This window comes from Phyllopteryx taeniolatus, chromosome 15 (genome assembly GCF_024500385.1).
Source record: "Phyllopteryx taeniolatus isolate TA_2022b chromosome 15, UOR_Ptae_1.2, whole genome shotgun sequence".
In the NCBI taxonomy this organism is placed as follows: domain Eukaryota; kingdom Metazoa; phylum Chordata; class Actinopteri; order Syngnathiformes; family Syngnathidae; genus Phyllopteryx; species Phyllopteryx taeniolatus.
Window position 1 is genome coordinate 4,905,580 of NC_084516.1, and position 26,289 is coordinate 4,931,868.

A 26,289-nucleotide genomic window follows, 5' to 3' on the forward strand; every position below is an offset into this window, starting at 1 on the left:
AGACTAAAGGCAAAATTCCGAAGCATTTGAGATTTGGTCACCATAAAGCACAAGTCAACTCCACAAGGACAGATTTGTCGGAGGAATAATAATAATAAACAGAAATTTGTTGGCTTGAAAATTTGTACACATTAAAACATTTCGTTCCCAGGTGAAGAAACTGTAAAAAGTGTCAAATGAAGCCTTTTGTTATGAATTTTTGACATTGTCCCTTCATCCAGAAAGTCAAACTAATCAGAGTTTCATTGTGTTTGTCCCGTCAGGATCAATAAATCTTATCTCTTTTTCCGTGCATAGTGACTAAATAATTTCCCTTTAACAAAGACAAGTGGCCGAAGTTTTGCGTCTGAATGAGAGAGCGACACTTCATTCCTTAAACGTCAGACTAAACGACAAACGAACGGGGGCCCCCGTTGTTAAGAAGGCCGCCCTCGGGGGTGTCGGATGTAGGTGGTGCGTCGAGGAGCGTGATATTTGCGATGAGATGATAGCGGCGAGACGCAGACAAGTCCATTTGTTTGGGTATTAGCGCGGGACACTGTAAAGCCTGATGGATGCAGTCATTACCGCGGGCGCGCTTGCCGGAAAGCCGTTTAATCTTGATAAAAAGACGTCGCAGGAGGGCCTGGCAAAGGTGGTGAAGACTTCCCCCGTCAGGATGCATCATGAGCGCTGGCGGTAGATCAGGGAAACTATATGAAGGCGAGCTTCAAGGGAGGATTCTTCTTCACGAGCGGATAAATAAGAAACACGAGCGCCTTCATCGCCTTGTAATTTGATTAGTCGAGACGGGGCGCCGGCCAAATGGAGATTGTGGGCGTCAGGCTTCTTAACGAGCCTCCGACGGTTTATTCGGCACAATATTCGTGATATGTTTTTGTTTGAACCACCGTGTATTAAAGTCATTTTTGTTGGTTATAAATGTGAAAGTTTTGTAACAGGTAGGTGCATTCTGCCAAAAGGAAGTTTCCCAAATAGCCCGAATGTATAATTGATTGAAAATAAGTGCGCCTTTTTAGTCTCAACATTACATTGTGGAGGCTCCTGAGAAACCTTTTATCGTGATACATAATTCAATTACCTGAATAAAACATCCTCCACCTGCGGATAATTTAGCCCCCCAGGTTTCAAGACATGGTTTGGGTTTCAAAGTAAGGTTTCAAATAGCGTTTCTAGTAAAGGTTAGAGTTTGACATCTGTGTCAAGGTGCAAGGCTGCTTTAGGGTTTCAAGGCAGGGTTAGGGGTAAAAGGTTTCAAGTTCAGGATTAGGGTTTGAAGTCTTGGTCTGGGTTTCACATTAGGGTATCAAGACTGAGTTAGGGTTTTAAAATATCTTTTCATGATTGGGTTAGGCTTTCAAATTAGGGTTTCAAGTCAGAATTAGGCTTTCAGGAATGGGACTAGGCTTTCAATGTCAGGGTTTGTGTTTGAAACCTTTGTTAGGGTTCCAAATGAGGTATCAAGGCTGGATTAGGATTTAAAAGTAGGGTTGAAGCCTGGGTTATGATTGTAATTAGGGTTTGAAGCCTTTGGTTAGAGTTTTAAATTACAGTTTCAAGACTGGGTTAGAGTTTCAAAGCAGGGTTTCAAGTCAGGGTTAGGGTTCGAAGCATTGGTTTGGGTTTCTACAGTAATTAGGGTTTCAAGAGAGTTGGGATTCCAAGTTTGGACGGTTTGGGTTTAAAAGTAAGTCAGGGTTCTGGTTGTAAAATGAGGCTTTCAAATGACTTTCATCCCGATGCATATAATTGAATTACCGGAATAAAAGCTCCTGCCCTTGCGGATAATGTATGGCCACCTGCTTCCGTCCTTGTCACGGTTGAGCAAAGCGACCCCGTGTCGAGCCCCCCGGACGACCTCGGCTGTATATCACATATTGCGTCTGACTGGTGGGCGTGCGGACGGCTTTAGCAATCTCAATCTCTCCGAGATACTTTTCAGGAAGTAAAAGCGGGGAGGACGCGGGAACGTCCCGGCAGCCGCGGTCAGAGATCATCCGACTGCGTGCTATCAGTCTCAATCGAGTCGGCGTCTCTGTTTACTCTTTGTCCTCCCCCCGCCGCCGCCGCCGCTTGACTGGCATGCTGGCAATTTACTCCTCCGCTCTCATTTCCCAACAATAACACGCTCGTAAATTACCCCACGTAGCCGCTGCTGCACCCCCAACCTCTTGTCTGCCGGCTTTTCGACGCAAAGTAGGTCTCTTAACAGGGTTAGGATTTCAAGATAAGGTTTCAAACCCCTGGGATGGGGTTCGGAAGTAGGATTTCAAAGTAGGGTTTAAACAGGTTTAGGGTTTCAAATTAGGCTTTCATGGCAGCTTTAGGGTTTCAAATTTGGGTTTCAAGACAGGTTTAGGCATTTAAATTGGGGTTTGAAACCTGGGGTAGGGTTGAGAAGTAGGGTTTCAAGGCGGTTCGGGTTACAAAGTAGGGTTTCAAGACAGGGCTATGGTTTAGAAGTAGGTTTTAAAGGTCGTTAGGGTTTGAAGACAGGTTTAGGGTTTCAAATTGGTGTTTCAAGGCAGGTTTAGGGTTCCAAAAGACAGAGTTAGGGGTTAAAATTGGCGTTTCAAAGTACGGTTTCAAGACAATAGTTAGCGCTTTAAATTAGAGTTTGAAAATAGGGTTTCAAGCCAGGATTAGGGTTTGAAATAAGGGTTACAAGGCAGGGTTAGGGTTTGAAATTAGGGTTTAAAGGTGGTGAGAGTTTCAAAATAATTTCATGACAGGGTTTGGGTTTTGAGGTAGGGTTTTAAGACATTGTTTCAATTTAAGGTTGAAATGCCAGTTTTCAGAAAGGGTTAGAGTAGGGTTTCAAGACAGGGTTAATGTTTTAAAGCAGGTTTTCAAGCAGGTTAGAATATCAGAGTAGGGTTTCAAGATAGGGATTGGAAATATGTTGGAGTACAGTTTTAAATCAGGGTTAAGGTTTCTAGTTAGGGTTTGAAACCTGGGTTAAGATTTGGTAGTAGAGTTTCAAGGCGGTTAGCGTTTCAAATTAGCGTTACGTGTCAGGGTTAAGGTTTCAAAGTAGGGTTTTAAAACTGGATTAGAATTTCAAATTAGGGTTTTCAGCATGGGTTAGGGTTTCAAGTTACTTTACCGCCTGGTGGAGGCGATCCCAAATATATTTTCTTTGTTCCAGTTTCAGCCTGCAGAGGGCAGTCTATCTGCATGTCGTTTAGCCTCAATTTCTTTCATCTTCATGACGGGAACGGTGCTGCATCTGCTTTCTTCTAAGCTGAATGATTTCTGCTATTGATTTGAAGCGACTGACAAACGCTTTGCTCCACAGCCGGGGAAACTTTTGTCTCGTTCAATCCGACTACGGCCGGCGGCGGAATCGAACACGAACGGGGCCGCAGGTCGCTCTCGTCGACGGAACGAAAGACAATCGATCGTTCGCCACGGCGAAAAAAAAAAAAACCTTTGGAAAAACCTGAGCCGTTAATGATGAAAAGTGAACACAAACGGGGGGCCAAAAACTTTCTGCTGTTTGCTGAAACAAAGAACTCGACAGTCGCTCTTACAGAAGAAGCATTCATAAGGATTTTAAAGTAGGGTGTCAATACTGTGTTAGGGTTTTAAACAAGGGTCAGGGTTTCAAGCCAATGTTAGAAGTTGATAGTAGGGTTTGTAATTTTAGTTTCAAGACTTTCTTTGTACTTCGTCCTTCAAATTAGGAAACCAGGGGTGAGGAATTAGGGTTTCAAGTCTGGATTTGTCTTTCAAATTAGGGTTTCAAGCTTAGGTAAGGCGGTTTATACAAGGGTTACTTTTCTAGGTTTCAAGCCGGGGTTAGGTTCCAAGATAGGCTTGCAAGTTGAGGTTACAAGTGAGAGTTTCAAGCTTTTCTTTGGGTTTCAAGTTAAGGTTTAAAATAATGGTTTTAAGCCTAAGTAAGGGTTTAAAACAAGGGTTGGGTTTTTAAATTGGGGGCTTTTAGCCAGGGTTAGGGTTTCAAGTTACGGTTTCAAGATGAGTTTGTATTTCAAGTCAGAGTTTCATATTAGATTTGTAATGTTAGGTTTTGAACTAGGGTTAGGGTTTTAAATGTGGGTTTCAAGCAAGGTTTAGGTTTCAAGCCGGGATAAAAAAATTAATGTGTTTTAAATTTGAGTTTCAATCCTGGGTTTGTGATTCAAGTTAGGGTTTCAAATTTGGGTTTCAAGTCAGGGTTCAGGTTTCAATTTAGGGTATCAAGCCTAGGTTAGAAATGAGTGTTTAAAATTTGTATTTCAAGCCTATGTTTGTGTTTCAAATTCGGGTATCCAGCCAGAATAATTCAAGGTTAGGGTTAGGTATGGTTTTAACATATAAGGTAATAAGGTATCAAACAAGGGTTAGAGTTTCAAATTGGGGTTTGAACTCTGCTGGGGTTTGACATGATGTTTTGAAAGCAGGGTTTCAAACAAGGATGAAGCCTTGAAATGCGTGCGCGTCATTGAATACTGACACAATCGCTTTTCAAACCCTCCCTTTTGGTGGAATGGCAGAAAGGAGATAGACAGCGGCGCGTGATTGGCCGTCAATGGAGGTGATGTCACGGCTCACCGGTGCGCGTCATCTTCGCTTTCAATTGGGCCTCGCTTCACATTCCCCACCGATTTCATTTGATAAGACGTCCGTGGAAGACGTTTTATTTCATTTTATTGCGTGCGTGTGTGTGTGTGTTTCTGCACGTGAGTGTGTGCGTGCGTGTGTGTGTGTGTGCGCGTACGACCGCTGCCGAGCACAACGGCTGCTGGCCTCCAAACCCAACAATTTAATCGCCTACCTCAGAGGCCTTTATTTTTTTTCCCCCCGTCGTGTTGAGAAATTGGTCATAAGGAAAGAAAAGCTTGTGTGCTTCTATTTTCCAAATGTTTAACCAATGTTTATGGGTTTATATTATGTTTTCTTGGGTAATTCTTTCATGACAGCGTTACAGTTTCATGGCATGGGTTTGGGTGTCAAATTTTGGTTCCGAGCCTGGGTTAGGATTGCAAAGTAGGGTTTCAAGCCTGGGTTAGGGCGTTAAATGAGCTCCTGCTTGCTTGCATGCTGGAACTGCTTTACCATCGGCATGAGCTGCTGCACATCAACTCATCTCCTCACAGGAAATGAAAGGTGACATCCCCTCATCGTGTGCTGACTGACAATGTGGGGATACACACGGACACATACTGTGTGTGTTTGTGTGCGTGCGTGTGTGTGTGTTTATATATATATATATATATATATAAAATGTATTTTGTTTTTTGTTTTTTCCTGTGTGTCTTGGGCAGAAAAGCTCTTTTCTATGGGGATAACATTAAATAAATCAGAAATAAAATGTAGACAATGTGCAAAAAAAAAAAATTGCACTTTTCATTAAAAAAAGACATTTTAAATGGTCGAAGGAAATAAGGACATTTTAAAAAGGTAGGGTTTTTTTTCTGTACAATGGGTTTTTTTTCATGAAAAACATGAAATTGTCTGAACGTCAGTGTACTTTTTGAAGAGCAGCTTTAACGGCAGGGGGCTTCCCCCCCAAAAAAACTTCTTTTTAAAGTGTTATTTGGCTTGATTGCAATACCTGTTTAAGCTGCGGATCGATCCGGTTGTTAAAAAATGTGCTCCGGCTAATTGACGTTGACCTTGACAGCATTGACGGCATTGACAGCAACTCCGTGAAGGCTCCGGTGCAGAAAGAGCGTAAATTGATCCCGTCCGTGGTGACCTTTCTCCTGACATGGACGAGTAAACGAGCGGCGGCTTTTTAGCGCTTTCGCCAGGCAACATCGATCTGTTGAAATGGTACGTGGAAGTGAGAGCGACTTGTAGACGTCCAGACTGCTCAGCGCTGACATTTGGAGCAGTAAATAACACCGCAAAGTCCTCTCTGTGCTTATCGGAGAGCTTAGACACTGTAGAAGTGGGGCAAAACTAGAATTATGTTGCCACATACTGTATTGTTATCTCTCAATTATGAGACGATACGATGCGATTCACACCAATTACATATGATATGATACTATACACTCCAATTACGATACAATTTACATGAATTATGATGTGATACCCTCCAATTTTGTTATATGACAATATACACCCTAGTGTTGATGCAAGACTCAATTACAATGCGATACAGTCCAATTCGGATGCTCTGATTACAATGCAATATGATGGGATTCGCTCCAATTACGATGCTATTTGATCCGATATGTTACAACTACGATGTGATTCACTCGACGATGCAAGTCGATTCCTTCCAATAACGGTGTGATATGATATGACTTGAATTATGATGCAATACTATCAGATTTTGATGTGATACGATTCACTCCAATAGCAACGATTCACGTAATTTCACTACAACACGATACATCCCAATTACGATACAGTACACTTCGCTTCAATTACGACATAACATCCACCCATCCATCCATCCATTTTCTGAGCCGCTTCTCCTCACTAGGGTCGCGGGCGTGCTGGAGCCTACGACATAACAATTCACTCCAATTCAGATGAAGACAATGTGACACGATTCACTCCAATTATGAAGCGTCAGATATACGATACGATTCACTCCAATTACAATATAATTTAATCTAATTCTGATCTGTTAAACTCCAGTTACAATACCATTCACTCTAATTATGATACAATTCACTTGGATTACATACGATTCTCTCTAACTATGATACGATCCTCTCCAATTCCCTTCATTTACAATATGATTCTCTCTAATTTGAAGACTAGTCACTCCAATTATATTTTGATGATGTGATCTTATATACGACGATACGATATATCACTCCAATTATGATCCGATTCACTTTGATTAAGATGTGATCCGATTCACTCTACTTACAATGAAATACAAAATTCAGGTAATGTTTTTACATTGCAGTTTTCACAGTGGTTAGCTTCTGGTTGTGTGACAATTCGCCAAAGTGTTTTATTGAGAATGTCTTTTGTTGCCCACCGTCATTGTACAAGATTCTTTAATGTCCTGAGAGGAAGTTGATTTCTTTTTGGGATCGTTGGAAATGTTGGCCAACCTTTTCAATCGTCTAAATCGCTTCCATTTTGATGTTTTGTTTTTTTTTCTTGTAGGGTTCATCATTTCCGGAGCTCACAAAGCTCTCATTGTAACCTGGACGGGAGATTAATTGTTCCGGGGAGTGCGTGAGTGTGTTATTTTTTCCCAAGGGTAAAAAAAGTGCACATGCAAGCATTTAAGTCCTCCACACAGTTCATTTAATACCGTAACACTAACAATGCGACAAAATCATCCACCAGAGGCCCTTTTCCATCAGTGCTTTGTGTGTGCCACAGTATGTTCCCTTTTGTGCGTACGTATAGAAGACAGTGGGTCAATCCAAACACAGCTGGCGCAGGCTAAATCCCAGCAGGTGCGCGTTCATCCTCCGGCAAACCAGGAAGTCGTTAGGCTGTTTGCCGTATTGACGAGCTGCACTTCATCCAGACTGAGCGCTGATGAGTCTCGTGGTAGGAAGACAAAGACAGGAAGGTAGAGCTTAGAGCCACAAAATGAGAAATCAATCTTTAAAGGGGACATATTATGGAAATCCTACAAGCGTACTGCGGTGGCTTGGTGAGCAAACGCTGCATTCACAAGCGATAATGCAACTAAATCTCTACGGAGAGCTCGGATGTGATTACACTTCGGTGGCTTGGTGAAGAAATGCCGGCTTCACAAGGGGTAATCCAATTGAATCTCACTGGGCGCTAGGATATGGTTCCATTTTGGTGGCTTGGTAATGAAATGCTGCCCTCTCAAATGATAATGCAATCAGATCACTGTGGAAGCTGTAAGGTGGTTACTTTTTGGTGGCTTGGTCGAGAAAAATTAAGATATCAAACACAAAAGCAGAGAAGCGCCATATAGACAAAAATGGAGCCAAGCCTTCTAGCAGACTGCGATAGGCATCGCTCAATGTTGGCATTTCCCAACCCTGCGAAACCAAACAACTCCGATGTAAGAATCGGCGAAAATAAATGTTACGTTTCAGTTTTCAATAGCGTCATCTTTATTGAAGCCAATCACGAACCCTTACGTATTTAAGTCGTCACAAACATGTCTTCTGCACACGATAGTTCTCCTGAACTCGCTGCTAATATAGATTTAATTGTGCATGAAAGTGAGTGCGTGAAACAGTCCAAAAGAGAAACCTTCGCCCATTTTGGTCACGATCAAGTGGATCAACTGCATTGTGAGGATAGCGGCAACGAAGCGCTGTAGTTGTATTACACTCTCACTTGTTATATACCATTTCAGTCTAATTGTACAAACTTGAGACCTGATTTTTTTTTCATGAAGTTATCTGGGTTTTGCCAGACTTTTACAAAGTTTTTTTTTTTTTTTCTCCCCCCCTTTCAAAATTAGCCTCTTAATTGCCTAAATTTTATTTTAACTTCGAATATCCGAAACAAAAATTATTAGCTTTAACCTGGAAAAAACTCCGTCCTCTGATTGGTTGATCAAAGCAAAACTTTTTCTCGCTAAGTTTGACTAGCAAACATCTCTGTAGCAGTTGACATATTAATACATTTATCAACCAGCATCTCTGGTGAGTAGGATGTATTTTCTTCACTTTTATTTTTTTTTTTTGTCAAATTACCAGATAAATGAACTACTCCAGATAATGTACGTGGCACAGTTGTGTGATATCATATTGCGTTTTTGTATCGTATTGTTGGTTTCTATCTCTTCAACTTTATATTGGTGCTATCAAGGGATTAACTATATGATATGCGCGCGTTTTCAAAGGCTATTTTTGAACATTTTCTTTATTTTCCTTAACTTCGAGAAGCATCCTCATCCAACTCCAGTTAGAATACTGAAAGGTTCTGTGAGGTTTTGAAAGTCAGCGACTGGCTGACTTTTAAATGTTGCCGTTTGACACAGTCAGATGGAAAATTGCTCATTAAAGAATAAAAAAGTTAGATGCAGCCCGTCAAGGCGGTGCCAATAAGAAAGTGTCTTGGCGCCATTTGAGCAAATAAACTATTTATTTTTCTGGGAACACACTGACACACACACACATAAACACACTGTTTGTAATCGCCGCAGTTACATAAAAGAGCAGCGACAAGAACGTCCTAATTGGTTCCGTCGATGCAGACCAAATGTAATTAAAAACAAACACACATGGGGTGGATACACACACACACACACAATTTTCATTTGTGTAAACAGGAACAGAGTTTAGACAAAATGCAAACTGCTAATAGTAAATTAGATTAGATAAATGGAAGATATATAAAAATTCCCCAAAATAAATGAAAAATACATAATATACAATTTTCTTTATAGGAAAGAGCAAAATGAATAGCTTGTCTTCTCTTTATGAATCGAAGCAACAGTAACACTTTGAACAATCCGAGTGATTATGGTTTAAAAACACTAATAATGTCCTTAATAATGTATATGACAGATTGTAACAGGAAGAGTTTGTCTTCTTTTTGGGAAATGTAGAGTACAGACAAGTGAAACAGTAAGCTTGAACAGCCTGAATGATTAACACTACCAATGGCATTGGTGTATATATATATATATATATATATAGTGCTCAAATTCTTATATTTTTTGCAGAATTTCCCCACTTTGTTTAAGATCATCAAACAAACCCAAGTGAACTTAAAATACTCTTTTTAAATGGTGATTTTGATTTTGGAAAAAACTATTGAGTTACCTGGTCCTGCGTGGAAAAAAAAGTAATTTTTCCGACTTCATAGCCATCTTGAACACAACACTGGAAGGTCATTTATTTGTGATTGTGTATGCGTTCAGCCGCTTAGCACGTCTCTTCCTCAGTGTGTCGACTGTTCAGTTAAACTTCTTTTTTTTTGCAATTTTCGCTTTTAGCATTAGCATCTTCAAGTAGCTGCGCTGCAAAGTGCATTGTAGATTGGAAAATGGTGTTTAGCTATATCACAAAAGGAACATTTTCAGCTACTATTAGCTAATATTAGCTTAGCACAATTCACTGGGAGACTTTGATGCCAGAGTGGGATATTTCCGACTCCCGAGCTGTCTTCAATGCAACGTCATTTGTACCTGGTGCTTTCCCTGCGCTGTCGTGGATTTTTACAATATGTTGTGTTTTTGTGTTTCTCACTCGCTTGTGCTTTGTCAACTGTGTGACTGTTTGTTGTTGTGGGTTTGTTGTGCTCGAGAGGAAACACAAGCCGCCATATGCCGCGCGCCACCTCCGCCGCTTCATTAGGAGAGAAGTTTATTGCCTTGCTGAGGTGAAAAGCACTCTCGAGATCAATTTTGTAACGAGCCACGTGAAGGCTCTAATCATTTATTTATCTTCAAGGGCCCGCGGCCGGTATTATTCATCATTGTTTTGATGTACAGGGAGTTTGAATTTATTGTGAGTGGGGGGTGGGGGTTCAAAAGACGAACCCCGGCCAGACGTTTATGAATATTTAGCGGCGGAATTACCAGGTCTGTGTTGAGGAAACATTTCACTAAATTGGCAGATTTAGTTGTAATCGTCTCTTAGATTATGCTAATGTAGCGCTGAGTTGTCTCCGCCTGCCTGTGTGCACCTGAGCTTCTGAACGTATCCCTCACAAAAAAACAGGGGTGATTAAACTGGTAATTCAGAATACCACTGTAGTGATTGAAGAAAAAAACCCACAATCTTACTTTACGGTCGAAATTCGAACCCAGAACCCAAATGTGAGGCACCGAGGCTAACCACTACCGCCTTACCCTCGCTGCTCTCAACACAACCGCGCTTGACCTTCTCTCGCCAAAGTTTCAGCGCTATATGTGAAAAGTGTTCGTTGCTGTCATCCCTGGCGAGTCCTCTAACAAGGAAGCTCCCCGCCCCCCCTCCAGTCCTTCGCCATCCACCCGTCATCCTCCTCCCTCGGGAAGGAGACAGGGACCGGACCTTTTGCCAGTCAGGATAATTGGCCTGGATCTGCGCACCGACACTCATTACTCGCACTCTCACATTGTCTCCTCGCGCGCACACATACACACACTGCGTGATCTGCAGCCGGTAATAATCGCCATGTGCTTTTTATAAGGTCCTCCAGGCTGCTCGGGGTCAACGGCGCCATCACGAGGAGCATCGTAAAGGCCCTTGTAAATAAAGCGAGCGATCCCTCAGCGGAGCACGCACCTTGAAACGGTCTCACTCACAAACCCGGATGGCAGCGCACCGCTTTATTCCCGGACTTTTATATTCCTCCACGTCTTTGTGGAATCCTTTTAAGATTCCAGATTCTGGTCGGACTTCCTCTCAGGATTGGCCAGCAGAGACTCGCTCGCATCTGGGATGAGGTCATCATCGAGGTTTGGCTCCCTGACCCGCAATGTGGTCATGCTGAGAATTGATTATCAGAACTAGACAATGCGGTTTCTGTAGAAATTGCATGTGAATGCTGAAAAGCTGATGCGGATTTCTGTCACGACAGCGTGCAGTTCGCTAGCTAGCAAGCTATGCTTATTGCCTACACCCCAAAAATGCATCTTCACCGGACAACATCATTTACAGAACAGCTCGGGGTCATTATTTAAATTCCCAAGCGAGCAGGTGACGCCACGGACGAGCCTACCGTCCATCCGCTGCCTGTGAGGAAACATAGAGGCCTGTTAGCTTGCGAGCTAACTGGTGGCTAACACCTTTTGTCACAGCGTGGAAAGCCCAGCCACCTTTACGCGGATATATTTTTGCGGAAAGCGATTTATTTATTTATTTATTTTTCATCATTCAAATTTGGCAGGGTTGTTAACAACACTCTTCTCTGGTGTGTGTCAACTTTACAAGGCATTTGTTTTTGTTTTAAAGAGTATTAAATGTATCCTGGAATTGTGGAATTTTGACATGGAAAATGTGGACTGAAGTACTGAAAATGTGTAGGAATTTGGGGAATGTAAAAAATACTTTCTGAATGAGTTGAATAGTTTGAAGTAGTGTAGTGTGTCGAAAACTACCGGGTGTTTTGTGGAAGGTTGGGACGCTTTAATGGCATTGCCATTTATTTCAATGGGGAAAGATGATTTGAGGGTGTCACTAAATGAATTAAGTTCGTATCTGAAGGCACCATACTATAAAAAGATAAATCTGGTAAATAATGTATGTGTTGAGACCATCAATGGATTCTGAGTGTGAAAAGCAGACACAATGACTCCACTGTTGTTGTTTTTTTTTTTTTCATTTCCAAATGTTAGACTGTAATTGCGGCCTGTCAAGGCGTAGAATAATTAGGAAATTTCCATCAGCGAGCGACGGAGGAAATTAAAATCAGCTTGTCGTCCGTCTTGAGCTCGTCTCATTTTGTCGCACTTTCACTTTTCATTTCACTCCAAACTGCGTCACGCGAACATCGCGACTCAGCACATTTTCATAGTCAACATGACAAACTGTGGCGATGACGATCGCTACCAGGCCGGTTCCAAATGACCCGTGAAAATGACCCACGGTCGCTTTCTGTGTGCGTCGGTCTTCATAATTTGGAATCCAAGACAAGGTAAGGGTTTCCATTTAGGGGTTCAAGACTGGGTTATGGTTTCAAATTAAGGTTTCAATCTTAATTTATAGTTCCAAAGCAAGTGTTAGTGTTTCAAAGTAGGATTTCAAGACAGGGTAAGGGTTTCAAATTGGGGTTTCAAGCTTAGATTAGACTCTAAATTTTAGAGTCTGAAGCAAAGGTATGGGTTTCAAAGTATGGTTACAACGCACGGTTTGGGATTCTTATAAGGCTTATGATTTCAAAGTAGTGTTCAAGCCATGTAAATTAGAGATTTGAGTCAAGGTTTCAAGCCAGGGTTCGGGATTTAAACATGGATTTGGGTTTGGCCAGGGTTATGGCTTCAAGCCTAGTTTGAGTCTCAAGCAAGGGTTAGAGTTTAAAATTTAGGTTTCAAGCCTCAATGACAGGCAAGAAAAGGGTTAGGGTGTCAAAAGTAGGGTTTCAGGGAAGGCTTTGCATTTCAAATTAGGTCTTTTAGTCAGGGTTAGAGTTTCAAATTTCATTTCAAGCATCGTTCACAGTCTCAAGCAAGGGTTATGATTTCAAATTTGGGTTTCAAACCTAGTCTCAAGCAAGTGCTTGGGTTTCAAAGTAGGTTTGCAAGGCAAGGTTAGGGTTTTAAGTGAGGATTAGGGTTTCAAAATAGGGCTTCCAATCATGGTTATGATTTCAAACAAAGGGTTAGGGTTTCAAGCAAGGGTTATACTTTCAAATTAGTTCTGAGCCAAGGTTAGCAAGTAAGCTTTAAAAAAAAAAAAAATATATATATATATATATCCTTTGTTGACCATTTACAAAACAGGATGTAACCGACTATTCCCCACCGAACGTCTGGAAATACTTTTTTTTCTTTTTTTTTTTTAAAGGCCTTCTTCATTTAGTTTTCTTCCTTGATGCTAATGTTGTTGTTTTTAGCCTTTTGCTCATCTAAGCCATCACACACAATTTGCTTTCATGCAGCTCACGTAGGTGGTGCCGTCACAAAAGCAACCGATAGGGTCAGGCACATTAGCATTGTTAGCGTGCTACGCTGATGTTAGAATAATGCTTAAACTTGGGGGAAAAAAAACATTCCTTCAAAGGTCATTTGTGCTTTGTCATATTGACAGGTAGAAGGCAGAAAAAGGACAATAGTGTTTTAAGCAAGTTAGGTGTAAAATTTGCTTGTAAAGCCTAAGTTAGGGTTTTAAACCAAGGTTAGGATTTCAAATGAGGCTTTTAAGACAGGGCTAGGGTTTCAAGCCTGGGTTAAGGTTTTAAATTGGGGTTTTGAGCCAGGGTTAGGGTTTAAAACAAGGCTGAAGGCTTTAAATGAGGGTTTCAAGCATGGGTTCGGGTCTTGAATTATGTTTTCAAGCCTGGGTTTGGGTTTTAAATTAGGGTTTCAAGGTAGGGTTAGGGTTTAAAGCCAGGTTTGTGTTTTAATTTAGGGTTTCAAGCCTCTTTTAGGGTTTTAAATTAGGGTTTCAAACCAGGATTAGAGTGATAAATTAGGGTTTCTTGGTAAGGGGGTTAGGGTTAGAGTTTCTTGTTAGGATTTTAAGCATGGCTTTACGTTTTAAATTAGGGTTTGAAGCAAGGTTTAGGGTTTTAAATTAGGGTTTCAAGGTAGGGGTTAGGGTTTTAATCCAGGGTTAGAGTTTTGATTTCGGTTTTCAAATTTGGGTTTCAATTTAGGGCTTTAAATTAGGCTAGGGTTTCAAATTAAGATTTCAATCCAGGGTTAAGGTTTTAATATAGGGTTTCAAGTGTATGTTAGCATTTAATTCAGTGTTAGGATTTAAAACAAGGCGTTGTGTTTCAAATAAGGGTTTAAAGCTCGGTTTTGAAACCATAACGCTTACTTGAAACCCAAGTAAACTTTATGGTTTCAAGGCTGGGTTAATGTTTGAAATCCTAATTTAAACCTAATTTAAATGTCATTTTTTTCCATCATGTTTTTGTTCTCCCCTTTAGCTCCCGTCATGTTTTTGTTCTCCGCTTTAGCTCCCTTGAGCATTTCTATTCCTGGCACGTCATCCCGCGCACCTAAAATGCTCCCTGCCCGCTTGCCCAAATGCAAATGACACAACCTGACTCATCACGGGGGGGCGGGGTGGGGGGGAGTGGAACAACTATCTTGGATGACAGGAAATAAACCCCAGCGTGGGCGGGCCCAGGCCGGCGGGGGTCAACTCTCCATGAAATTTGTGGCGGCGTGGCGCGCCATGCGGGAAGATGATTGAGAAAGATGGATGATAAGGGAGAGCCGGGATGAGAGGGGCTTAGGGTTGATTTACACGGCGCGGCATGTCGGCAAAATAGAGCCAAAAGATGGCCGCGCATCTTTAAAAAGGTGGCGAGAGACAGGAAGAGTGTCGCAGGTGTCACCGTGGAGGGGGTCGTGACCCCGGTGCCGTAAAACACTTTTTATCCGCCCGTCACAGCAAAGGCACCTGCGCGGCACTCCCGTTTATTTATTTACTTACTTTTGAGTTTTATTTTATTTTTATTTTTTTTGAGGGGACGTTGCTACACTCTAAAAACAATTGGATTATTTCATTAACACTATTACTGGGTTGTTTGTGTTGGGTCAGATATTTGGCTTATTTTTCTGAGTAACCAAATTGTTGGGTCAAAATAATATTTTTTTGGGTTATATGGCTAATACTGTATGTTAATCCAATTGCTGGGTTATTTTGAGTAATTCATATTTCTTGTTAATATTCTGAGAGTAACCGAATTGGGTTATACCTAACCCAATTTTTTTATAGACTCTTTCAAAGTGACCAATCACAGGTGTTTTGCCTGTGCCTTTAAGACGAAAGCATATAAAACAAGGGATGGGGTTTCAAATTAGGGTTTCAAGCGTGGGTTATGGTTTCAATTTTGGGTTAGCATTTAAATTTAGATTTCAAGTCAGATTTAGGGTTTAAAATCAGGGTTTCAAACCTGGGTCATGGTTTAAATTTAGGGCTTTAAATCTGGGTTAGGGTTTCAACCAAAGGTTAGGGTTCCAAGCAAAGGTTAAGGTTTCAAGTAGGGTTTCAAGCCTGGGTTAGGATTTCAGCCAAGGGTCCTTGTTTCAAGCCAGGGATGTGGTTTCATGGAAGGGTTTGGGTTTGAAATTAGGGTTTCAAATTCAGGTTTTCAAGTCTGATTTAGTCAAGCCTGGGTTAGGGTTTTAAATTGGTCTTTTAAACCTGGGTCAGGGTTACAAATTTGGGTCTTAAACCTGGGTTAGGGTTTCAAGCCAAAATTTGAATCAGATCAGATGTTGTTCCAGTCAGTTTCCTTCTATTTCCTGGCATTATATTAGTGCTCTTTGCATGTTTTAAGACTTTTGTTTTGCAGTAATGCACATGTCTTCTATCATATCGGTTGTTTAATTTCAGGCATTATTTCCCACCGCATCAACGCGAGAAACTCACTTTTTCGAAATATGATGCAGCGGCATCTTGCTTGAGGGTCTGGCGTTGCCTCCTGGGAGCTCTTAGAACGATCTCCCTGATTTCCATAGAAGACGCAGCAAACAAACGCGACTCTAAGCGTTGGTTTTGCTTCATTTTCCTTATCCAGCTTTCTCATGATCAAATCCTCGCCGAGCTCCTGGGATGTGTGACTGACAGCTTGAGACAGACGTTTTTTTCCCCACTCAATGGGCTTCCAACAAGCCGGGTGTCACGGGAGCCCCCCCACCCCCACCCCCGGGATGGCTCACGGACGGACGGTGCCACGGGAGTGTGACGACAACTTGGACGGGAGTCAAGTGTTGGTTGAGGATTAAAGACAAATCCAATGAAACGTCCCCAAAGAGCGTCGAGAGGAGCGGGGAGGCAAACATCTTTTTTCGAAACGTCCCCGTGAGAACAGATGAAATGCCTCTATGATGATGATGAACCTGTTTTATTGTTTGTATGAGCACGACACCTGACTCAAACCCTTTTGTGGGGGTGGGGAGGGGTGGGGCTCTCCATAGCTCTAACTCTTACTTGAAACTTGAATGTGAAACCCTTACTGTGACTGCTAATCGATTAACACGATTAGAATGAGTTGAATGATGGCTAGGATCTCGAAAAACTCGTATGTCGGGTCACATCTATCTCAAGGCACCACTGTATAAGAAAATCACTCAAGATACGTCGCAATATCTACGCTCCTCTCCAAAAGTATTGGAACAGTGAGGCCAGTCCTTTATTTTTGTTGCAAACATTTTGGTTTGATATCAAAAGATATATATGGAATATAATTTTTGAGTATGATTTTATATTTCGTCGCAATGACGGCATGGTGCTGGTGTTGTCTGTTTGGGGGCTTACTCCCTTCAGCCTCCTCTTTAGGATGCAAAATGCATGCTCTATATGGTTTAAGTCTGGAGATTGACAGGGCAAAGGTATTGGAACAGAAAATTAAAATTGGCTAAATACAACTTATTTGCAATAACAGTATGAAGTTTTTGGCAGCTTACTTCCTTTAGTCTCTTTAAGCAGGTGAAATGCATGCTCCGTAGGGTCTAAGTTTGGGGAATCAACAAGGCAAAAAGTGTTGGAACAGATGCATTTGAAATTAAATTGTATAAGACTGAAGATTTAGTTTCAATAACAGCATCGAGTTTGTGTTCTTGTTTGTTTTGGGGGTTTTCCTCCTTTCAGCCTTCTCTTTAGCAGGTAAAATGGTTGCTCTTGAGCAGGTGTGTCAAACTCATTTTTGTTGCGGGCCACATTGAAGTCACGGTTTCCCCCAGAGGGCCGTTGACTGTGAAACTATATAAATGTTTAGTCACCTCATAACAAATTGATGGATACCTAGTTTTGAAATCAGAAGTCAAGGATAACAGTTTGTTCAACTATTGTTGATGTTACTGTAAACAGAAAATGCTTGCAATGTCTCAACGATACTATTTATTGTTATTATTTTATGAGAATTTGAGCAAAAATCATGGAGGTTGACACAGATGATTTGCTTTCGCGGGCCACATGAAATGACTTGGCGGGCCAGATTTGGCCCCCGGGCCTTGAGTTTGACATATGAGGTAGAGGGTTTAAGTCTGGAGATTGATGGGGCAAAAGTATTGACAGAGACATACAGTAAAGTGACTGGGATTTAATATTTGGAAGAACAGCATCAAGCCTGTGTTGTTTGTTATGGGGCTGACTACCTTTAAGCTCCTCTTTAGCTTGGTCTCCAGGGTTTAACTCTGGGGATTGACAGGGCAAAAAAGTATTGGAACAGATGGATTTAAAATTAAAGTGAATAAGACTTAATATTTAGTGCCAATAGTTTTTTTGGGGGGGGGGGGGGGGTACTTCCTTCGGTCTTTAGAGGGTAAAATGCATGCTCTATAGGTTTTAAGTCAGGAGATGGATGGGGTGAAGGCATTGGAAAAGAGACCTAAAGTAAAATAAAGTGAGTGAGTTAGAGTAACTGCATTAAACCTGTGTTGTTGTTTGTTTTGGGAGTTTCCTCGGGGAGGTCCAACTCCAGTTAGCATATTTAATAATGTGTAGCTCACATTCATTTGTATGCTTTCCATCTACCTGCGTGCCTACTCTGTGCATTGATAAACTTTCACGCTGCTCGACTTGACAGGCGAACTAATAAGGGCCCGGCGAGGGGACCGGAGTACAAGGTGAGGCCACCATCTTCATTTTAAAAACATGAGAGAGAGGTACCGGATGCGATGACCTGGCCTCCTGTTTATGCAGCTCGCCAGGCGCACCGATGCGGAACACGCACGGGATGAACCCTGACCCGGCCGGCGGGGTGAATACCAATCAAAACATCTAGTCTCCCATTTTGCCAAAGGGATATATTGGGGATTACAGATAATCCCGACACACGGCGTGATCCAGACTAGTGCAAATTAGCGCCGAGACAAATGAGAGTGTAATCACTTTGAACGACGGGACCGCGAGCGGGATCAATCGGAGTTAATCGCCGCGATACATAAACATCACAGAGCCTCTTAATCCCCGCACACGCTTTATTAGAATCTATTCAAACGCCATCCGTACCCCCTCGCGTCATGTGACCGCTATTAGAGTATTCATTCCACGACGTCATGCACCATGGGCGTCTGAAGATTTTCACAAAGGATCACTTGGAGTGTTGTCACTTATCCAGGGTTTCAATTGTTCCTGGAACAACTTGCAGTATGATAGGATCGCAATTTGTTACCAATGATGACAATAATATCACCATATAAGGAATATAAAAAAATGGAAATACAGTAGAGCCTCGAGAAACGACTTGAATTCTTTCCGTGACCACACTCGTAACTGAAATCACTTCTTTTCCTTTCGGCTTGGCCCATTAGGAATCGTCTGAATGACAGCTCAGATCTCAAAAAAGTCTTACGTAGGGTTACACGTATTTCAAGGCATCACTGTGTAAGAAAATAAGAACATCACCTAAGATATGTTGCAATAGGCTTACTTGGACTCTTCTCCAAATGTATTGGAACAGTGAGCCCAATCCCTTTATTTGTGTTGTAAACATTCTAGTTTAACATCAAAAGATAAATATTAAATACATATAATAATAATTTTGGGGGGTGAGTTCAAGTGTTATAACAGATTGACTTAAAACTGATTAAAATTAATTGATATTTAGTTGCAATAACTGCATGAAGCCTGTATTGTTTGTTTGGAGGTTTCCTCCCTTTAGCCTCCTCTTTAGCAGGTCAAATGCATGCTCTATAGGGTTTAAGTCTGGAGATTGACTGGACAAAAGTATTGGAACAGATGGATTTAAGATTGTCTAAAGTAAATATGATTTATTATTGAGTTACAATAAACCTGTTTGTTTTAAAAGCTCACTCCCTTTAGTCTCATTTAGCAGGTACAATGCATGCTCCATAGGGTCTAAATCTGGGGATTACAGGGCAAAAGCATTACAATCAACGATAAAGCCATACATTTACTTTCCTGACCCTTTCAGACATACTAGGGTCCGGTTTCAAGCCTGGTTTAGGGTTTCTGCTTCAAGTATCTTGTTTGTTTTTGGGGCTTAATCCCTTCAGCAGGTAAAATGCATACTCCAAGTCTGGAGACCGACAATCTAATATCTTCCACGAAGCAAACAAAAAACAAGAGATGGCCCGTAACTCGAAAAACTCAAACTGGGGCACTTGTAAGTCAAAACACCTCTGTACAGGAGTAGAATAAGTATTTGTACGTTTCTACAAGTATCTGTACTTCTTAAGCACAGCGTGTGAGTACTTTAACCATCTTGGTTTATTCTCTGAATGATCCATGTAATAGGACACACCTGTCAGTCGCAAGTTCCAATACTTAACACAGTGAAGAAGCACATCCACTCTGGGTTTTTCAATCTGTGCCCATCCAATCAGGACAGGAAGGCTCGACATATGAAATTGATGTCGGGGGCTGCTCACAGCACACCCGTGCAGGCTGTTTACCTCCTACGCGCCATCCATCATGGCGTTCCTTGTGCTCCTCTTACTCCGAGGCCTCCTGGTCCCAGGAGGGCATCCAGGCCGAGTTCATAACACACGAGCAAGCGGGTCGACTGCGGTCCCGTTGGTGGGGGAGGTAAAAAAAAAAATACAAAAAAAATGTAATTTCAAGCTTCCCCAGAGGTCAGCGCAGCGGAGCGGCCGCAACCATCCATCAGATAAATCAGCTTTAAGGCCAAAGCAATCCACTTAGTGGCTGCGCCTGCTGACAGGCTCAAGCGCTCGCCTCCATTGTTCTTAAAACAAACATGGCGGCAGGGTGGTGATGGTCTTAACGTGGGTGAGATGGAGTTCTCAAGTCCTCAATGGACAATGGCTCAAAAAACTAACAGTATCGGCTTCTCGTTGTTAGCATGTTGCTATTTGCTTTAACCTCTTTAGTCGGAAAAATGCATGGGTTAAGTCATGTGATCGACTATGCAAAAGTATTGAAACAGATAGAACTGAAGTTGATTAATGTGAATGTGACTTAATATTTGTTCGCAATACTGTAACTGCCTGAAAGGGGCTGAGTTCATTTTGTCTCTTCTTCGGCGAATAAAATGCATACTCTATCGTGTTTAAGCCTGGAGATTGGCATTGCAAAATTGACTTAAAATGTATTTAAGTGAATAACAATTCATACTCACTTTGTATTTCTTGTTTTACTTTAGCACTCACGCTAACGTGAGGAGTTCAAACGCAAAAGTCGACAAGCACCATTTAGGCAAAAACTGAGCCACGCCTGTTAGTAGACTGCCAACCACAGCGTCATTTGATGGGGAATTTCCTAAATCTGCAAAACCAAACTGCTTTTTAAAACTCATGGAAAATAAAGCTTTAATTGCAGAATCTGTCATAGTCATAGTCATACGCATTTTGCTGCAGCTAGCGTCATCTCTCTTGAAACCAGTCACGAGCCCATGCTTATTTACGTCAACACAAAGTCCTCACGTACGTTGTCAAACATGTCTGTGCCCTTTATTTCACATTTACTTATTGCTATTATAGCTTCGATTGAGAGTCACAAAAAAAAAGTTTGCTTCAACTCTTCATGTATTGATCGAGAATGTTAATCTAAACACCACGCACCCATTACCCAATTTCAGTTTCCCATTTACTATCTTACAAGTTACCATCCTTTGCTCATGGTCACCTGAAGCCCATATTACTTGTGTTGGCTCGTTGCACACAGCTAATGAGTTTACATAATCTGCAATCTGGGCCGCCATGTGCCTTGGACTCGCCGTGGGACGCTGAGCCTCGCGCTACTCAGTCTGAAAAGATCCCGATCCTTGTCATATGGCTGACGTCTTTTTTTTTTTTCTTCGTTGATTTAAATTATTCATCGGGAATCCTCAGCGCCGCATGCTGCGCCTCTTAATAAGTCATTAAGGGCTATCAGGGGAAAAGCTTATTAGCGACGCACAATGACTTAGCTTAGCTCGACTGCAGGCGCCTTCTTGTATCGGCACTACTGTTCTGGGATCAGTTCGGACTCGTTATCTGGATCTCTACTTTCTTTTCCGCATATGCATGTACGCTACAATACGTGAAGTATTTTCAATGCGTTTTATGCTTGCAATTAGTTTTTTCGTGTTCAAATATATTCCTAATGTGTTTAGATATATATTGCACATTTTCACAGTGTTGAAACTTGGTCACATTTTCGTTTTTGCAGTGCAGTTTGGGCTTTCCTGCATTTTTTTAAGCACCATTAGCCACCTTTTGGCACGCAGAAAAGCACTGCTTGACGATCATGAATTTTCAATGTGCCGAAGTCCATCGTCGCCCGCCTCCATTTTCTGCGGTATCATTACGTATTCTGTTACTTTTTAATCCGCCTACGCACACCTTTCAGGAATGTTATCGGCAGGAGGTTCTCGCTCTGGGATTAGGACCGCCATCTCGGCCCTAGATCTTTACAGGTATAAGGAGGAGGTTAACCCCTTCCTCATCATGGTTTTAGTTTGGAGCTGCTGCTCAAACTGCTCCTTTTCTTAGTTTTACGATGTCAAAACTGCATCTTCTGTCGTTGTAGGTCTAAGAGTCCTGGTTCTGTTGTTGTTGAGATGTCAAATTGCATACTCAGAATTCTGCTTTTGTTGTTGTTTAGGCCTTAAACTGCCACTTCTATTCTTGTTTAGGCCACAAATAACTTTTTATTGTTTCTTATTGTTTAGGACTTAAACTGCTGCATCTCTTGTTGATTACCCCTTAAACTGCTTCTTCTGTTGTCGTTTAGGCCTCAAACTACTGTGTTTCTTGTTGTTTAGGCTTTAAACTGCTCCTTCTATTGTTGTTGAGACTTTAAACTTTGTCTTTTGCTTACCAAACTGCTGCTTTACTTGTTGTTTAGGGCTCACGACATCTGCTTCTGTTGTCGCTTAGACCTCAAACCCGCTTTTCTGCTTTTTTTTTAAGGCCTCAAACTACTATTTGTGTCATTGTTTATGACTCAAAAGTAGTTTTGGTTGTTGTATAGACCTCAAAACCTCCCTTTTGGTGTTGATTAAGATACTCCAGCAACTATTTTTTGTGTTGACCTGCTCGACAGGAGAATTAAATGTGAAATCGTAGATGTGTAGCAGGGACTTTTTTACAAAATGATAAGTCTCTTGGCCATGGCCATGGTATACAAAAGAAAGTAACTGCTTATTCTTGCTTACTCTCGCTTTCCATCTGGCCTTTGATCCGCCTGACAAGAAGCGACGGCGGCATAATTGAAGATTTTGCGGAACGACTCAGGCGGGTCGACAGTTCTCTCTAATGCGGGAGGCTCGATAAATAAGTTAAAACAAACGTCACACTTTGGCCACAAATAAAGAGGTGGCATGAGGAACTGAAAGTGCAGCCTGGCCTTTCACGTGTGAAAAGCTTTGTGTCACCTTGCAGATTTTTGTCACTTGCTTGGTGGCAGCAGGGAAATGAAATGCAATAAAGAAAGTTAATATCCTGAAAAATGTATTAATGTCATTAATCATCTGTTCACACATTAGATTAGAGTAGCCTTTTTTTCCCCAAAATTATCATTATTCATCACAACTCAACGCTTTTCTTTTGTTGAGCTCGCAACTTCTTATTTTGTTTTCTTAGCTTTCCAAGCTATTTACATCAACACTTTTGTCGGATCATTTGTCGACTTGTGTTGATGTGCTGCGTCATTAAGATAAATAGATAAATGAATAAATAAATAAATAACACATCTAATTTAGATCTAGGACTTCACATGCAATATACGAATGTCATGATCTGTGACTTCACATCTGAATTCACAGCTTATTGAGTTCACATCTGATCCATATCTATCATTGCACATTTAATTCGCATGTCATTTACAGCTTTGATTTGATGCAATGCATGTCTGTGACTTCAATTCCGTAACTAATTCATACCGACAGTAAATCGCATCTATGACTTCACAACATTGAATTCAAAGGGGTGACTTGTTATTCACAAGTATGATTTCATGTCTGTTCCACATCTGACCTATGACTTCATGTAATTCACATCCGTGACTGCAGTCCTGTGACTTTGCACATCTAACTCACAGCTATGACTTCACAAATAATTCACATCACATGGGACATGACTTCACATTTGTTCTATTCATTTTTTTTGTCCTTAATCATAGAGGAAAAGCTGGAGATCTAAACAGGAAAATGCAAAGTTGATCTAAATTAGGAACGTTTGGCTTTGCAGGGGGTCTTCTCTGTTTCTTCTCGTTTGACATGTTAGTAACGAGCGCAGATGAATGAGGTGTCATGTTCCATAAGAAACAAAAACAAACTTGTACAGATCGATGATTTGTCGGGTGGCTGGGAGGCGCTCGTCACGTCGACACTCGGTGGCTGACCCACTTCTGCTCGCGAGTCTCGTTTCTTTGATGGCGACGGCGCCGGGGGAAGCGCCGTCACCCGTCTGCCACCGGCAGGTTGGCAAGCTGTCGCTGCCGTGATGAAGACGCACGGCGCCACCTGGGGGTTTGGAGGCTAGGCACAAACGCACGCACTTCTGCTTGACACGTGTTTTTGTAAACAAAGAAGTTAATTTAGTCTTCGACAAACCTAATGTACACGTTTGCGTCAACATCGAAGAAAATTTTGCATCCAACAAACTTAATGTGGATGTTTTTGAAAACGTCAATGATGATTTGAAGTGTACAGTGCTCTGTATGAAGCTCCCCAGTTCCACAATTATTAAACATCAAAGACATTTTAGTGTTCAGAGACCCTATTGTTTCATTCGTGAACAATAATAATAATAACACATGACCCAAACGTGACCTGCAATGAAACCAGGATCATAACCTGCCGACTTTTTTTTTTTTTTTTTTTTTGCATTTGTGAAACAGGATTTGATGACCTTTTTCAAGTCCTAAGTGCCTGGATGGATGGAATGAAAAGCCTAAAAAGCTTCCAAGCGTGTGAGAGACGACAGACGAGAGGTTTGCATCAATATTTGAACAAAGCACTGCGACATCTTTCTGGTCTTAAGCAGAAGAACAGAAAGAAGATCATCGCCGCAGACGTCATCGTTCCGACATTAGCGTCCTGAGGAGACACTGGCGAAAAAAATTTTTTCAGAACAACTTCAAGTAAAATCTTGCTTGAATTTTCGCCTGCTGTAGTTGGACACAAAATGTTTCCCCGCACACACTGCATCAGTTTCGTAACCTTTCACTAACTGACACCGAAATATTTGGCCATCAATTTGACAGAAAGGAGGACGCAACTGTTTTCATCCTGAAAACGCGCTTATCAGCACAAATGAAAAAGAGCTGTTGGGAGTTCTTATGCACTCAGCTGAGGAAGGATCCCAATGAGAATGGTTTCTCCGTTTTTTTGTTACCAAGTCGAAGCCCGAAGGCGCCGGACGACTGACGACTGACCTTATTTCGCTTTGTTTTACGCTGCTGTCTGCAACCAGCTCGGCATTGCAAATGAGAATCTGTTCTCAATTGCCTTACCTGTATAAGGTGAAATAAATGCAAATAAAATAAAATGGCAGAACACCTGAGTAAAACTGAACGTACAGTCACTGTCATCCTGGACGCTCCTTTTCCCCGCCCTCCTCTCAAAGATTATTTAGTGTCTTCAGTTAACCCAATGTACATGTGTTCCTTAACATCAAAGATGATTCAGAGTTTTAAATTAATCATAATAAAATAATAATAATAATAATACATTAGATTTATGTAGGACACCAGAGGACACGTTACAGATCAGACAAAACAAAAAGGTCCCTGTTTTTGGCGCGTCATAGACAATTAGTGTCGTCAGTTAACATAATATACGTGTTTGTAAACATCAACACGCATGTTTTTGAAAATATCAAAGACAATGAAGCATTCAACAAACCTGATGTATGTTTTTTTTGCCAACATTAAAGACAATTTAATGTCTTTTGAATTTAACGTTTTTAATGTCAGTTAACCTAATGGACGTGGTTGTATACATCAAAGACAATTCCCGAATTTTCAAATAATAATAAATAATAGTGCATTAGATTTATCAGGACACCCAAGGACGCTTTACAGATGAGAAAAAACTAAAACGTAAGCTACCTGTGTTTGTAAACATCAAAGACTACCCTAACATATGTGTTTTTTTGGACATATCAAAAGCAATTTGTCCTTCAACAAACCTGATAAAAGCACATTCGGTTGCTAAAGACACTTAAATTGTCTGTCTTTATAAATACACTGAGGACACTAAATGGTCTTTACATGTTAAAGGACTATAAAGTGTCTTTGATGTTTATGTTAACATGTTACACACAAACACACACACAGAGTATTCCGATAAAGAAATCAGTGTGAGTTATGAAACAAGTAGGAAGTTGCTTAGCTCGGCTATGAATTAATAAGCAAACGTCCTCACTAATTAAACATTGATTAGCACTCTGTGTCATAACAATTTGACCTGCTGCAATGTGTAAATGCAGTGTCGCAGGCTAACGCCGGCGCAAACTGGCGGCAAAATAAATTTAAAAAATAGATAAATAACGGTGCTGGTTCTCAAAGCTGCATTGATTAAGCACTCTTTACGCCCAGCAGATGGGCGCGGTGGGCGGCGGGGGTGAGGGAGCATCTGCTACGACGATGACGTGCGGCACTAAAAAAAAACAAAAAAAAAACGACTTGCACATGTTTGCTCAGCGAGGCAACACGGCCTCTGCCTGGAGTTACAACTTTTCTGGACCGCATTCACGTTGGATTGACACGCTTGTCTCAAGAAAGACACTTAAGTCGACTCCACGCGGATAAAATTTGCCAGTAAACCCATCAGATTGTTGTTATGCTAGTTCTAGCTACAACCTTCATGTTATCCGCTGATACAGTTAGCCAGCCCGGCTAACACGGC

The 26,289-nt window shown here is 41.4% G+C and overlaps 1 protein-coding gene across 8 annotated transcripts in view; it reads left to right on the forward strand.

Annotated features, from left to right (window-relative positions):
• Positions 1-26,289, forward strand: part of LOC133490283 (netrin receptor UNC5D-like) — a 119,354-nt gene that overhangs the window by 58,277 nt on the left and 34,788 nt on the right. For 6 of the 8 annotated variants that reach the window (XR_009792148.1, XR_009792147.1, XR_009792149.1 and 3 more), the window contains one exon: positions 24,279-24,371. The exons of the other annotated variants lie outside the window; for them this stretch is intronic. Coding sequence is in view for 1 of the 6 variants with exons in the window: in XM_061800171.1 (XP_061656155.1) it covers positions 24,279-24,371 (93 nt within the window). In the remaining 5 variants the exon portion in view is untranslated. The remainder of the gene's footprint in view (positions 1-24,278; positions 24,372-26,289) is intronic. 8 annotated transcript variants of the gene reach the window in all.